Here is a 16,524-nt window from a genome sequence, read left to right on the forward strand (position 1 = left end):
CAACTGACTCACTCCCAAGCCCTTTCATCCACAAGAGACTGCATACTTGCCTCTCTATCCATAACTCTTGCATTCACCTCCCTAACAACCCCATCCATAAACAAATTAAACAACCATGGAGACATCACGCATCCCTGCCGCAAACCGATATTCACTGAGAACCAATCACTTTCCTCTCTTCCTACTTGTACACATGCCTTACATCCTCGATAAAAACTTTTCACAGCTTCTAACAACTTGCCTCCCATACCATATATTCTCAATACCTTCCACAGAGCATCTCTATCAACTCTTATCATATGCCTTCTCCAGATCCATAAATGCAACATACAAATCCATTTGTTTTTCTATGTATTTCTCACATACACATGTGTGGGTGTTTATGTATATACATTTGTATGTGGGTAGGTTGGGCCATTCTTTCGTCTGTTTCCTTGCGCTAACTCGCTAATGCAGGAGACAGTGACAAGTATAATAAATATAAATAAATAATATATATGTAAATATGTGTATCCGCAAATGTATATATACATGTGTATGTGAGTACATGTGTCTTTCTTTGTTTCCTAGTGCTACCTCGCTAACACAGGAAATGGCGATCAAGTATGAAAAAATCCTCATGTCAATGATATTTACCATGGATGTTCAGAATGTATGACTCTCACCACTGGATTTTCTCCAAACATGAATATTCAGAGTGTACTTATGGAGTATAAAAGTACTTACCTTACAAAATGTGTTCTTTCATGAAGTCTAATGACTCACCCTGAAACTATTAACATGAAGTACATCAATTAAAGACAATTATATTAGATTACTGATAATAAAAATCTGTATTATGTACAAGAAAGTGTATTTATAAAAAGTACAATAACTTAATGAGAACTTTGTTACATTCATAAAACAATTCAAAATGAATTGATAGAGAGCTGGTATGATTGGCAGGGGTGTTGTAGTTCAAACTGACGAAATTCAAGTGCACATTTATTGCGTTCTTCTATGTATCCCACCTCATGATATAATCGTGCCTGAAAGTACAGACATATACAGATGCATACACATGTAATTTACACTTATATACATATATCACTGGGGATTGTACATGGGAGTAAAATAAATAGATCCTAAGTATCTCAAGCACTTGCAGAAAAAGCTATGATAGGTGGAAGTACCTACCTACAATGAGATTTAGCCATGATGGCAGGGCTTACATGTAGCACCCACCAACAATTTGCTTGTCAGATGTTGTTTCCTTCAACTGCCACTCCTCCACTCATATCTTGCTTATTGTAAAATCATGACTTTTTAGTGTGTAGTAAAAGCTTTGCAGAAGATGAAAGCCGGCAAGGCAGCAAGTTTGGATGGTATTGCAGTGGAATTCATTAAAAAAGGGGGTGACTGTATTGTTGACTGGTTGGTAAGGTTATCTAATGTATGTATGACTCATGGTGAGGTGCCTGGGGATTGGCAGAATGCGTGCATAGTGCCATGTACAAAGGCATAGGGGATAGGAGTGAGTGCTCAAATTACAGAGGTATAAGTTTGTTGAGTATTCCTAGTAAATTATATGGGAGGGTATTGATTGAGAGGGTGAGGGAATGTACAGAGCATCAGATTGGGGAAGAGCAGTGTGGTTTCAGAAGTGGTAGAGGATGTGTGGATCAGGTGTTTGCTTCGAAGAATGTATGTGAGAAATACTTAGAAAAGCAAATGGATTTGTATGTAGCATTTATGGATCTGAAGAAGGCATATGATAGAGTTGATAGAGATGCTCTGTGGAAGGTATTAAGAATATATGGTGTGGGAGGCAGGTTGTTAGAAGCAGTGAAAAGTTTTTATCGAGGATGTAAGGCATGTGTACGTGTAGGAAGAGAGGAAAGTGATTGGTTCTCAGTGAATGTAGGTTTGCGGCAGGGGTGTGTGATGTCTCCATGGTTGTTTAATTTGTTTATGGATGGGGTTGTTAGGGAGGTGAATGCAAGAGTTTTGGAAAGAGAGGCAAGTATGTAGTCTGTTGTGGATGAGAGAGCTTGGGAAGTGAGTCAGTTGTTGTTCGCTGATGATACAACGCTGGTGGCTGATTCATGTGAGAAACTGCAGAAGCTGGTGACTGAGTTTGGTAAAGTGTGTGAAAGAAAGTTAAGAGTAAATGTGAATAAGAGCAAGGTTATTAGGTACAGTAGGGTTGAGGGTCAAGTTAATTGGGAGGTAAGTTTGAATGGAGAAAAACTAGAGGAAGTAAAGTGTTTTAGATATCTGGGAGTGGATCTGGCAGCGGATGGAACCATGGAAGCGGAAGTGAATCATAGGGTGGGGGAGGAGGCGAAAATCTTGAGAGCCTTGAAGAATGTGTGGAAGTCGAGAACATTATCTCGGAAAGCAAAAATGGGTATGTTTGAAGGAATAGTGGTTCCAACAATGTTGTATGGTTGTGAGGCGTGGGCTACGGATAGAGTTGTGCGCAGGAGGGTGGATGTGCTGGAAATGAGATGTTTGAGGACAATGTGTGGTGTGAGGTGGTTTGATCGAGTAAGTGATGTAAGGGTAAGAGAGATGTGTGGAAATAAAAAGAGCATGGTTGAGAGAGCAGAAGAGGGTGTTTTGAAATGGTTTGGGCACATGGAGAGAATGAGTGAGGAAAGATTGACGAAGAGGATATATGTGTCGGAGGTGGAGGGAACGAGGAGAAGTGGGAGACCAAATTGGAGGTGGAAAGATGGAGTGAAAAAGATTTTGTGTGATCGCGGCCTGAACATGCAGGAGGGTGAAAGGAGGGCAAGGAATAGAGTGAATTGGATCGATGTGGTATACCAGGGTTGACGTGCTGTCAGTGGATTGAATCAGGGCATGTGAAGCATCTGGGGTAAACCATGGAAAGTTGTGTGGGGCCTGGATGTGAAAAGGGAGCTGTGGTTTCGGGCATTATTGCATGACAGCTAGAGACTGAGTGTGAACGAATGGGGCCTTTGTTGTCTTTTCCGAGTGCTACCTCGCACACATGGGGGGGAGGGGGATGGTATTCCATGCGTGGCGAGGTGGCGATGGGAATGAATAAAGGCAGACAGTGTGAATTGTGTGCATGGGTATATATGTATGTGTCTGTGTGTGTATATATATGTGTACACTGAGATGTATAGGTATGTATATTTGCGTGTGTGGACGTGTATGTATATACATTGTGTATGGGGGTGGGTTGGGCCATTTCTTTCATCTGTCTCGTTGCGCTACCTCACAAACGCGGGAGACAGCGACAAAGCAAAATAATATAATAAATACTTCCCTTCTTGTATTATTACTTTCCAAAAGTACGAAGAAAGGACTGAGCTAACAGGGAATTTTCCTCTAGAAATTTTAACATAATGTTCCAATTGCAACCTCAACAAGGTAGGAAACTGAGCAGGCATAAAAATCATATGTGGTTTCAGTGCATTACACATGACAGCTAGAGACTGAGTGTGAACGAATGTGGCCTTTTTTGTCTGCTTTCCTAGCACTACCTCACCGAAGCAGGGGGTAGCAATGCTGTATCCTCTGGGGCGGGTTAGCGCTAGGAGTGGATGAAGGCAAGCAAGTATGAATATGTACATGTATACATGTATAAGTTTATGCGTATGCATATGCATATTTTTTTTTTTTTTTTTTATACTTTGTCGCTGTCTCCCGCGTTTGCGAGGTAGCGCAAGGAAACAGACGAAAGAAATGGCCCAACCCCCCCCATACACATGTATATACATACGTCCACACACGCAAATATACATACCTACACAGCTTTCCATGGTTTACCCCAGACGCTTCACATGCCTTGATTCAATCCACTGACAGCATGTCAACCCCGGTATACCACATCGCTCCAATTCACTCTATTCCTTGCCCTCCTTTCACCCTCCTGCATGTTCAGGCCCCGATCACACAAAATCTTTTTCACTCCATCTTTCCACCTAATATTTGGTCTCCCTCTTCTCCTCGTTCCCTCCACCTCCGACACATATATCCTCTTGGTCAATCTTTCCTCACTCATTCTCTCCATGTGCCCAAACCACTTCAAAACACCCTCTTCTGCTCTCTCAACCACGCTCTTTTTATTTCCACACATCTCTCTTACCCTTACGTTACTCACTCGATCAAACCACCTCACACCACACATTGTCCTCAAACATCTCATTTCCAGCACATCCATCCTCCTGCGCACAACTCTATCCATAGCCCACGCCTCGCAACCATACAACATTGTTGGAACCACTATTCCTTCAAACATACCCATTTTTGCTTTCCGAGATAATGTTCTCGACTTCCACACATTCTTCAAGGCCCCCAGAATTTTCGCCCCCTCCCCCACCCTATGATCCACTTCCGCTTCCATGGTTCCATCCGCTGCCAGATCCACTCCCAGATATCTAAAACACTTCACTTCCTCCAGTTTTTCTCCATTCAAACTCACCTCCCAATTGACTTGACCCTCAACCCTACTGTACCTAATAACCTTGCTCTTATTCACATTTACTCTTAACTTTCTTCTTCCACACACTCTACCAAACTCAGTCACCAGCTTCTGCAGTTTCTCACATGAATCAGCCACCAGCGCTGTATCATCAGCGAACAACAACTGACTCACTTCCCAAGCTCTCTCATCCCCAACAGACTTCATACTTGCCCCTCTTTCCAAAACTCTTGCATTTACCTCCCTAACAACCCCATCCATAAACAAATTAAACAACCATGGAGACATCACACACCCCTGCCACAAACCTACATTCACTGAGAGCCAATCACTTTCCTCTCTTCCTACACGTACACATGCCTTACATCCTCGATAAAAACTTTTCACTGCTTCTAACAACTTTCCTCCCACACCGTATATTCTTAATACCTTCCACAGAGAATCTCTATCAACTCTATCATATGCCTTCTCCAGATCCATAAATGCTACATACAAATCCATCTGCTTTTCTAAGTATTTCTAACATACATTCTTCAAAGCAAACACCTGATCCACACATCCTCTACCACTTCTGAAACCACACTGCTCTTCCCCAATCTGATGCTCTGTACATGCCCTCACCCTCTCAATCAATACCCTCCCATATAATTTACCAGGAATACTCAACAAACTTATACCTCTGTAATTTGAGCACTCACTCTTATCCCCTTTGCCTTTGTACAATGGCACTATGCATGCATTCCGCCAATCCTGAGGCACCTCACCATGAGTCATACATACATTAAATAACCTTACCAACCAGTCAACAATACAGTCACCCCCTTTTTTAATAAATTCCACTCCAATACCATCCAAACCTGCTGCCTTGCCGGCTTTCATCTTCCGCAAAGCTTTCACTACCTCTTCTCTGTTTACCAAATCATTTTCCCTAACCCTCTCACTTTGCACACCACCTCGACCAAAACACCCTATATGTGCCACTCTATCATCAAACACATTCAACAAACCTTCAAAATACTCACTCCATCTCCTTCTCACATCACCACTACTTGTTATCACCTCCCCATTTGCGCCCTTCACTGAAGTTCCCATTTGCTCCCTTGTCTTACGCACTTTATTTACCTCCTTCCAGAACATCTTTTTATTCTCCCTAAAATTTAATGATACTCTCTCACCCCAACTCTCATTTGCCCTTTTTTTCACCTCTTGCACCTTTCTCTTGACCTGTCTCTTTCTTTTATACATCTCCCACTCAATTGCATTTTTTCCCTGCAAAAATCGTCCAAATGCCTCTCTCTTCTCTTTCACTAATACTCTTACTTCTTCATCCCACCACTCACTACCCTTTCTAATCAACCCACCTCCCACTCTTCTCATGCCACAAGCATCTTTTGCGCAATCCATCACTGATTCCCTAAATACATCCCATTCCTCCCCCACTCCCCTTGCTTCCATTGTTCTCACCTTTTTCCATTCTGTACTCAGTCTCTCCTGGTACTTCCTCACACAGGTCTCCTTCTCAAGCTCACTTCCTCTCACCACCCTCTTCACCCCAACATTCACTCTTCTTTTCTGAAAACCCATACAAATCTTCACCTTAGCCTCCACAAGATAATGATCAGACATCCCTCCAGTTGCACCTCTCAGCACATTAACATCCAAAAGTCTCTCTTTCGCACGCCTGTCAATTAACACGTAATCCAATAACACTCTCTGGCCATCTCTCCTACTTACATAAGTATACTTATGTATATCTCGCTTTTTAAACCAGGTATTCCCAATCATCAGTCCTTTTTCAGCACATAAATCTACAAGCTCTTCACCATTTCCATTTACAACACTGAACACCCCATGTATACCAATTATTCCCTCAACTGCCACATTACTCACCTTTGCATTCAAATCACCCATCACTATAACCCAGTCTCGTGCATCAAAACCACTAACACACTCATTCAGCTGCTCCCAAAACACTTGCCTCTCTTGATCTTTCTTCTCATGCCCAGGTGCATATGCACCAATAATCACCCACCTCTCTCCATCAACTTTCAGTTTTACCCATATCAATCGAGAATTTACTTTCTTACACTCTATCACATACTCCCACAACTCCCGTTTCAGGAGTATTGCTACTCCTTCCCTTGCTCTTGTCCTCTCACTAACCCCTGACTTTACTCCCCAGACATTCCCAAACCACTCTTCCCCTTTACCCTTGAGCTTCGTTTCACTCAGAGCCAAAACATCCAGGTTCCTTTCCTCAAACATACTACCTATCTCTCCTTTTTTCACATCTTGGTTACATCCACACACATTTAGGCACCCCAATCTGAGCCTTCGAGGAGGATGAGCACTCCCCGCGTGACTCCTTCTTCTGTTTCCCATTTTAGAAAGTTAATACAAGGAGGGGAGGATTTCTGGCCCCCCGCTCCCGTCCCCTCCAGTCGCTTTCCACGACACGTGAGGAACACGTGGGAAGCACTCTTTCACCCCTATCCCCAGGGATAATATACATATATATATACATATACACATACACACACATACACATACATACGCACATATACACACACACACACATACATATATTTTTTTTTTTTTTCTTTTTTTTATACTTTGTCGCTGTCTCCCGCGTTTGCGAGGTAGCGCAAGGAAACAGACGAAAGAAATGGCCCAACCCCCCCCATACACATGTATATACATACATCCACACAAGCAAATATACATACCTACACAGCTTTCCATGGTTTACCCCAGACGCTTCACATGCCTTGATTCAATCCACTGACAGCACGTCAACCCCGGTATACCACATCGCTCCAATTCACTCTATTCCTTGCCCTCCTTTCACCCTCCTGCATGTTCAGGCCCCGATCACACAAAATCTTTTTCACTCCATCTTTCCACCTCCAATTTGGTCTCCCTCTTCTCGTTCCCTCCACCTCCGACACATATATCAATTTAGAAAACTGAAACTTCTAGCTTGAAATGAATGAAAAAAATGAATGTCACATAATGGTTCAACCTCTGGCTATGGAAAAAAGGAAATGTATAATTTATTTACACAAACGTCAATAGCAGTTCTCATCAATTTAACCACTGTATCAATAAGCTTCAATGTCTAAGCTACATTTTTTCTCCAATTTCACTATTTGCATATATTTCACTATATGCATATATGTTGATATATATATGCATCTATATGTATGTATGGGCATATATGTATATATACGTCCAGAAAGGAAAAAGTTGAGTAAATGACGTAAGGGGAGTGGGGGAGGAACGGTATGTATTTAGGGAAGCAGTGATGGCTTGTGCAGAAGATGCTTGTGGCATGAGAAAGGTGGGAGGTGGGCAGATTAGAAAGTGTAGTGAGTGGTGGGATGAAGAAGTAAGATTGTTTGTGAAAGAGGAGAGAGAAGCATTTAGACAATTTTTGCAGGGAAGTAGTGTGAATGACTGGGAGATGTATAAAAGAAAGAGGCAGAAGATCAAGAGAAAGGTGCAAGAGGTGAAAAAAAGGACAAATGAGAGTTGGGGTGAGAGAGTATCATTAAATTTTAGGGAGAATAAAAAGATGTTTTGGAAGGAGGTAAATAAAGTGCTTAAGACAAAAGAACAAATGGGAACATCAGTGAAGGGGGCTAATGGGGAGGTAATAACAAGTAGTGGTGAGGTGAGAAGGAGATGGAGTGAGTATTTTGAAGGTTTGTTGAATGTGTTTGATGACAGAGTGGCAGATATTGAGTGTTTTGGTTGAGAAGGTGTGCGAAGTAAGAGTGTCAGGGAGAATGGTTTAGTAAACAGAGAAGAGGTAGTGAAAGCTCTGCAGAAGATGAAAGCCGGCAAGGCAGTGGGTTTGGATGGTACTGCAGTGGAATTCACTAAGAAAGGGGGTGACTCTGTTGCTGACTGGTTGGTAAGGATATTCAATGTAAGTATGCCATAGTTCATGGTGAAGTGCCTGAGGATTGGCGAAATGCATGTAGTGCCACTGTATAAATGCAAAGGGGATAAAGGTGAGTGTTCAAATTACAGAGGTATAAGTTTGTTGAGTATTCCTGGAAAATTATATGGAAGGGTACTAATTGAGAGGGTAAAGGCATGTACACAGCATCTGATTGGGGAAGAGCAGTGAGGTTTCAGAAGTGGTAGAGGATGTGTGGATCAGGTGTTTGCTTTGAAGAATGTATGTGAAAAATACTTAGATTTGTATGTAGCATTTATGGATCTGGAGAAGGCATATGATAGAGTTGATAGAGATGCTTCGTGGAAAGTATTAAAGAGTGTATGATGTGGGAGGTAAGTTGTTAGAAGCAGTGAGAAGTTTTTATCAAGGATGCAAGGCATGTGTATGAGTAGGAAGAGAGAAAAGTGATTGGTTCCCAGTGAATGTCGGTTTGCAGCAGGGTTGCACGGCTGTTAAATTTGTTTATGGAAAGGGTTGTTAGGGAGGTGAATGCGAGAGTTTTGGAAAGAGGGGCAAGGGTGCAGTCTGTTGTGGATGAGAGGGTTTGGGAAGTGAGTCAGTTGTTCGCTGATGATACAGTGCTGGTGGCTGATTTGGGTGAGAAACTGCATAAGTTGGTGACTGGTTTTGGTAAAGTGTGTGAAAGAAGAAAGTTGAGAGTTAATGTGAATAAGAGCAAGGTTATTAGGTTCAGCAGGGTTGAGGGACAAGTCAATTGGGAGGTAAGTTTGAATGGAGAAAAACTAGAGGAAGTGAAGTGTTTTAGATATCTGGGTGTGGATTCAGCAGAGGATGGAACCATGGAAGCAGAAGTGAGTCACAGGTTGGTATGTTTGAAGGAATAGTTGGAAGGTTCCAACAATGTTATATGGTTGTGAGGCATGGGCTATGGAAAGGGTTGTGCAGAGGAGGGTGGATGTGTTGGAAATGAAATGTTTGAGGACAATACATGGTGTGAGGTGGTTTGATTGAGTAAGTAATTAAAGGGTAAGAGAGATGTGTGGTAATAAAAAGAGTGTGGCTGAGAGAGCAGAAGAGGGTGTATTGAAATAGTTTGGTCACATGGAGAGAATGAATGATGAAAGATTGACAAAGAGGATATGTGTCAGAAGTGGAGGGAACGAGAAGTGGGAGACCAAATTGGAGGTGGAAGGATGGAGTGAAAAAGATTTTGAACGATCCGGGCCTGTGCATACAGGAGGGTGATAGGCATGCAAGGAAGAGAGTGAATTGGAACGATGTGGTATACTGAGGTCAACGTGCTGTCAATGGATTGAACCAGGGCATGTGAAGTGTCTGGGGTAAACCATGGAAAGTTTTGTGGGGCCTGGATATATATGTATCTGAGTGGATGGACCATTCTTCGTTTGTTTCATGGCACTACCACGCTGATGCCGGAAACAGCGATTAAGTATGATTAAATGAATACATGTATATTATATATCTATTTACTATACATAAATGCTGCTTCCCGTGTCAGCGAGGTAGCGCCAGGAAACAGACGAAGAATGGCCCATCCACTCATATACACATATATGTACATAAACACCCACATACGCACAAATACATACACATACATATCAACACATACATACATATATATACACATATGCAGACATTACATACATGCACATGTATATATTCATCCTTGCTTGCCTTCATCCATTCCTGTCGCTATCCCACTCCATCAGAAAACAGCATCACTATCCCCTGCTTCAGTGATGTAGTGCCAGGAATACAAACAAAAAGGCCCCATTTGTTCACATTCAGTCTCTAGTTGTCATGTGTAATGCACCGAAACCACAGCTCCCTATCCACATCCAGGCCCCACAGACCTTTCCATGGTTTACCAAAGACACTTCACATGCCCTGGTTCAGTCCATTGACAGCACATCAGCATATATTTTGTGTGTGAGAAATATTTAGAAAAACAAATGGATTTGTATATAGCAGTTATGGTTCTGGAGAAGGCATATGACAGGGTTGACAGGGATACTTTGAGGAAGGTCTTAAAAGTATTTGGTGTGGGAAGTAAGCTGCTACAAGCAGTGAAAAGTTTTTATCAAGAATATAAGGCATGTGTGCCAGTATGATGAGAGGAAAGTGACTAGTTCCCAGTGATGGTTTGTCTGTGGCAGGGATATGTGATATCCCTATGGTTGTTTAATTTGTTTATGGATGGGGTGGTTAGGAAGGTAAGTGTGAGAGTTCTGGAGAGAGGGATGAGTATGCAGTCTGTTGGGGATAGGAGGGCCTGGGAAGTGAGTCAGTTGTTGTTCACCAATGATATAGCACTGGTGGCTGATTCAAGTGAGAAATTGCAGAAGCTGGTGACTAAGTTTGGAAAAGTGTGTGAAAGGAGAAAGTTAAGAGCAAATGTGAATAAGACCAAAGTTATTAGGTTCAGCAGGGATGAGGGGCAAGTTAGTTGGGATGTAAGTTTGAATGGAAAAAAAAATGGAGGAAGTTAAGTGTTTTAGATATCTGGGGGTGGACTTAGCAGCAAATGAAGCCATGGAAGCAGAAGTAAGTCAAAGGGTGGGGGAGGGGGTGAATCTATCTCAGGGAGCAAAAATGAGTATGTTTGAAGGAATAGTAAGTTCCAACAATATTGTATAGTTGTGAGGCATGGGCTATAGATAGGGTTGTACAGAGGAGGGTGGATGTACTGGAAATGAAATGTTTGAAGGCAACAGGTGGTGTGAGTTGATTTGATCGAGTAAGTAATGAGAGGGTAAGAGATATGTGTGGTAATAAAAAAGTGTAGTTGAGAAACCTGACGAGGGTTTGCTGAATAGGCTTGGACATCCAGAGAGAATGAGTGAGGAAAGGTTGACAAAGATGATATATGTTTCAGAGTTGGAAGGAAGAAGGAGAAGAGGGAGACCAAACTGGAGGTGGAAGGATGGAGTGAAAAAGATTTTGAGTGATCAGGGCCTGAACATACAGGAGGGTGAGAGGCATGCAAGGAATAGAATAACTGGAGGGATGTGGTATAACAGGGTCAATGTGCTGTCAACCAGGGCAAGTGAAACTTCTGGGGTAAACCATGGAAAGGTCTGTGGGGCCTGGATGTGGATAGGGAGTTGTGGTTTCAGTGCATTACACATGACAGCCAGAAACTGAATGTAAATGAATGTGGCCTTTTTTAACTGTTTGCCTGGAGCTACCTCACTGAAGCAGGGGGTACCAAAGCTGTTTCCTGTGGGGTGGGGTAGTGCCCAGTATGGATGAAGGCAAACAATTATGAATATGTACATATGTTGCTAGAAGCAGTGAAAAGTTTTTATCAAGGATATAAGGCATGTTAAGAGTAAATGTGAATAAGAGCAAGGTTATTAGGTACAGTAGGGTTGAGGGTCAAGTCAATTGGGAGGTGAGTTTGAATGGAGAAAAACTGGAGGAAGTAAAGTGTTTTAGATATCTGGGAGTGGATCTGGCAGCGGATGGAACCATGGAAGCGGAAGTGGATCATAGGGTGGGGGAGGGGGCGAAAATTCTGGGAGCCTTGAAGAATGTGTGGAAGTCAAGAACATTATCTCGGAAAGCAAAAATGGGTATGTTTGAAGGAATAGTGGTTCCAACAATGTTGTATGGTTGCGAAGCGTGGGCTATGGATAGAGTGGTGCGCAGGAGGATGGATGTGCTGGAAATGAGATGTTTGAGGACAATGTGTGGCGTGAGGTGGTTTGATCGAGTAAGTGACGTAAGGGTAAGAGAGATGTGTGGAAATAAAAAGAGTGTGGTTGAGAGAGCAGAAGAGGGTGTTTTGAAATGGTTTGGGCACATGGAGAGAATGAGTGAGGAAAGGTTGACCAAGAGGATATATGTGTCGGAGGTGGAGGGAACGAGGAGAAGAGGGAGACCAAATTGGAGGTGGAAAGATGGAGTGAAAATGATTTTGTGTGATCGGGGCCTGAACATGCAGGAGGGTGAAAGGAGGGCAAGGAATAGAGTGAATTGGAGCGATGTGGTATACCGGGGTTGACGTGCTGTCAGTGGATTGAATCAGGGCATGTGAAGCGTCTGGGGTAAACCATGGAAAGCTGTGTAGGTATGTATATTTGCGTGTGGACGTATGTATATACATGTGTATGGGGGTGGGTTGGGCCATTTCTTTCATCTGTTTCCTTGCGCTACCTCGCAAACGCGGGAGACAGCGACAAAGCAAAAAAAAAAAAAAAAAAAAAATAAGGCATGTGTATGAGTAGGAAGAGAGGAAAGTGATTGGTTCTCAGTGAATGTTGGTTTGCGGCAGGGGTGTGTGATGTCTACATGGATGTTTAATTTGTTTATGGATGGGGTGGTTAGGGAGGTGAATGCCAAAATTTTGCAGAGAGGGGCAAGTATGTTGTCTGTTGTGGATGAGAGGGCTTGGGAAGTGAGTCAGTTGTTGTTCGCTGATGATACAGCATTGGTGGCCAATTCAGGTGAGAAACTGCTGAAGCTGGTGACTGAGCTTGGTAAAGTATAAAAAGAAAGCTGAGAGCAAATGTGAATAAGAGCAAGGTTATTAGGTACAGTAGGGTTGAGGGACAAGTCAATTGGGAGGTAAGTTTGAATGGAGAAAAACTGGAGGAAGTAAAGTGTTTTAGATATCTGGAAGTGGATTTGGCAGCAGATGGAACCATGGAAGCGGAAGTGAGTCACAGGGTGGGGGAGGGGGCAAAAGTTCTGGGAGCATTGAAAAATGTGTGGAAGGTGAGAACATTATCTCAGAAAGCAAAAATGGGTATGTTTGAAGGAATAGTTGTTCCAACAATGTTATATGGTTGCGAGGCATGGGCTATAGATGGGGTTGTGTGGAGGAGGGTGGATGTGTTGGAAATGAGATGTTTGAGGACAATATGTGGTGTGAGCTGGTTTGACCGAGTAAGTAATGAAAGGGTAAGAGAGATGTGTGGTAATAAAGAGAAGCCCACGCCTCGCAACCATACAACATTGTTGGAACCACTATTCCTTCAAACATACCCATTTTTGCTTTCCGAGATAATGTTCTCGACTTCCACACATTCTTCAAGGCTCCCAGAATTTTCGCCCCCTCCCCCACCCTATGATCCACTTCCGCTTCCATGGTTCCATCAGCTGCCAGATCCACTCCCAGATATCTAAAACACTTCACTTCCTCCAGTTTTTCTCCATTCAAACTCACCTCCCAAATGACTTGACCCTCAACCCTACTGTACCTAATAACCTTGCTCTTATTCACATTTACTCTTAACTTTCTTCTTTCACACACTTTACCAAACTCAGTCACCAGCTTCTGCAGTTTCTCACATGAATCAGCCACCAGCGCTGTATCTTCAGCGAACAACAACTGACTCACTTCCCAAGCTCTCTCATCCCCAACAGACTTCATACTTGCCCCTCTTTCCAAAACTCTTGCATTCACCTCCCTAACAACCCCATCCATAAACAAATTAAACAACCATGGAGACATCACACACCCCTGCCGCAAACCTACATTCACTGAGAACCAATCACTTTCCTCTCTTCCTACACGTACACATGCCTTACATCCTCGATAAAAACTTTTCACTGCTTCTAACAACTTGCCTCCCACACCATATATTCTTAATACCTTCCACAGAGCAACTCTATCAACTCTATCATATGCCTTCTCCAGATCCATAAATGCTACATACAAATCCATTAAGAGAGATGTGTGGTAATAAAAAGAGTGTGGTTGAGAGAGCAGAAGAGGGTGTTTTGAAATGGTTTGGTCACATGGAGAGAATGAGTGAGGAAAGATTGACAAAGAGGATATATGTGTCAGAGGTGGAGGGAACGAGGAGAAGCGGGAGACCAAATTGGAGGTGGAAAGATGGAGTGAAAAAGATTTTGAGTGATCGGGGCCTGAACATGCAGGAGGGTGAAAGGCGTGCAAGGAATAGAGTGAATTGGAATGATGTGGTATACCGGTGTCGACGTGCGGTCAATGGAATAATAATAATAATAATAAAAATATATTCAAGTTTGTTTAACATTGGCAGGATTTGCCTCCTCTGGACGGACACTTTTCTTCTCATGCAAACACGAAAAAGGAAAGAAATAATATTTGGAACTGAATGAACTTCTGCAGTGTTTGATGCAGCAGCATCTTCTTGATAGTGCTAAAACTGGGTGAAAGGTCTGTCCATCAGCAATAAGCAGTTGTCCTGCAGTGAACAAGATGGAGGGAAAACCTTATGGCAGAGTTGTCAAGACACCTGTCTGATAACACCATTGTCCAGATGGATGATGTTCATATGATACAGCAAATAAGAAACCTAATGGGATAGAAGGAGGACCTTAGGAATGAAATTAGGATATGAGCTATGGAGGTAGATGCATGGCTGCAGGTCTTGGGATGCACATCAGCCATGGAGCTGGAGGACCTAGCCTCATCTCTGCCCTCCACTGTTCCAATAACACCAGAACAGCAGAACCTCCTACTTCAGCATCACAAGCATTCCACTGAATTGCAGGCTTTCAATTTCCTGGATGGCATTGCTGCTTCCAAACCAGAGGAGGGAGATATATTGATAAAGTTTCTGTAGCTTCCTCTAAAGTTGAATTATTCAAACCTTCTGATTTTGCTCAGAACGTAATGGTAAGTGTACATGCGTTACCACAACCTTCCAGGCATTGTGCCAGTTGCTAAATTAGAAGTGATTATGTGGAGGGCAAGACTGGAAGATATGATGCAAACAGAAGACTTAAAAAGTTCATCACTTTAGAAGTAGTACATATAACTTTATCTAACAAGTAAATTATCTATACATGTGGCATAACAACAGTGTGTTGTCTATGTTTGTAGACGCTGGACATGTTCCTCTGGTATGATGTTGACATTTCAATAATCTTCATAAGATCTGGCATCTGATGAGGTGGATCGTCTCCTTGAATCATGTTATGCTACATGTATAGATAAAATACTTTAGATAAAATCATATGACCCAATGAAGTGCAATTTCACCTTCATAACTTTCATCATGGACTATTGTGATAACATATATATACATATATATCTTTCTTTCAAACTATTCGCCATTTCCCGCATTAGCGAGGTAGCGTTAAGAACAGAGGACTGGGCCTTTGAGGGAATACCCTCACCCGGCCCAATTCTCTGTTCCTTCTTTTGGAAAAAAAAAAAATATATATATATATATATATATATATATATATATATATATATATATATATATATATATATATATATATATTTATATAAATTATATAAATAAATAAATATAATATATAAGTAAAAAAGGAAGTAAAAGAACTTACCCTGAAATACAGTGTCTCCCTTACTTTGTGGTAGGCTCTAACTTTCATAAAAAGTTTCCGTACAAGCTCTAGTGACACTGCCGTTTCCAAGAGTTTCCCTATTCGATCCTTTCCCTTAGCTTTACTAACCTGAAAATCAAAATTGTATTTGTGTCAGTCTTTCATGGAAATGATGTATTGTGCAGGGTTTAAACAGACACTAGATCTTTCATAACATGCTGAATAATGCTGATACTGAAAAGTGCTATTAAATTTGTGAAATACACTCTTAAAGCAATGAATTAGGACAACACATGATGCTGAAAAATGAACTATTCATTAGGGGGACATCAAGTGATGAACATAACATCAAGATGTACAGAAAGATGAACTAGTTCATTAATGGGATATCAAATGAAAAAATATCATTAAACAGATGCCATGTGATGAACTTAACAAAATCCGCAACCTCAGAACAATTAATGCCCGGAACATTGTTCAAGGCTTATGAAGTCACAATAAAGAAACAAGGCACCGTATTCATAATACTTTGCATTCATAAAGGTGGATAAAACTGCAAGGCATCAGAGTGAAAAGGAGTTCAACAAGAAAGTCAAGATCTCATGTAGCAGATAGTTGATCTTATTCCATTTTGTCGATTTTGTAAAGCATCAGAACCTAATGATTACGGTATGCTTTTTAATGTGAAAAAGATACCTAAAAGCTTAAAACTGTTTATATTGAAATATATACTTTGGCTTCCATGAAAGATCATCAAACTATTAACATCAGCATTACTGTCAAAGTTTTTTTCAAATGCCTTTATTTTTCCAATGTAAATATACATATCAGCTTTGAATCTGAGACTTCT

General features: G+C 41.8%; 1 protein-coding gene across 3 annotated transcripts in view; it reads right to left on the minus strand.

Moving 5' to 3' along the window:
* Positions 1 to 836: 836 nt before the first annotated feature.
* ida (anaphase promoting complex subunit 5 ida) overlaps positions 837 to 16,524 on the minus strand; it is a 113,616-nt gene continuing 97,928 nt past the window's right edge. For all 3 annotated transcript variants that reach the window (XM_071658198.1, XM_071658197.1, XM_071658199.1), the window contains exons 16-17: positions 15,675 to 15,803; positions 837 to 1,028 (exon numbers count right to left, since the gene is read on the minus strand). In XM_071658198.1, coding sequence (XP_071514299.1) covers positions 909 to 1,028; positions 15,675 to 15,803 — 249 coding nt within the window. In that variant the 3' untranslated portion in view covers positions 837 to 908. The remainder of the gene's footprint in view (positions 1,029 to 15,674; positions 15,804 to 16,524) is intronic.

Source organism: Panulirus ornatus, chromosome 66 (assembly GCF_036320965.1).
Source record: "Panulirus ornatus isolate Po-2019 chromosome 66, ASM3632096v1, whole genome shotgun sequence".
Classification (NCBI taxonomy): Eukaryota; Metazoa; Arthropoda; class Malacostraca; order Decapoda; family Palinuridae; genus Panulirus; species Panulirus ornatus.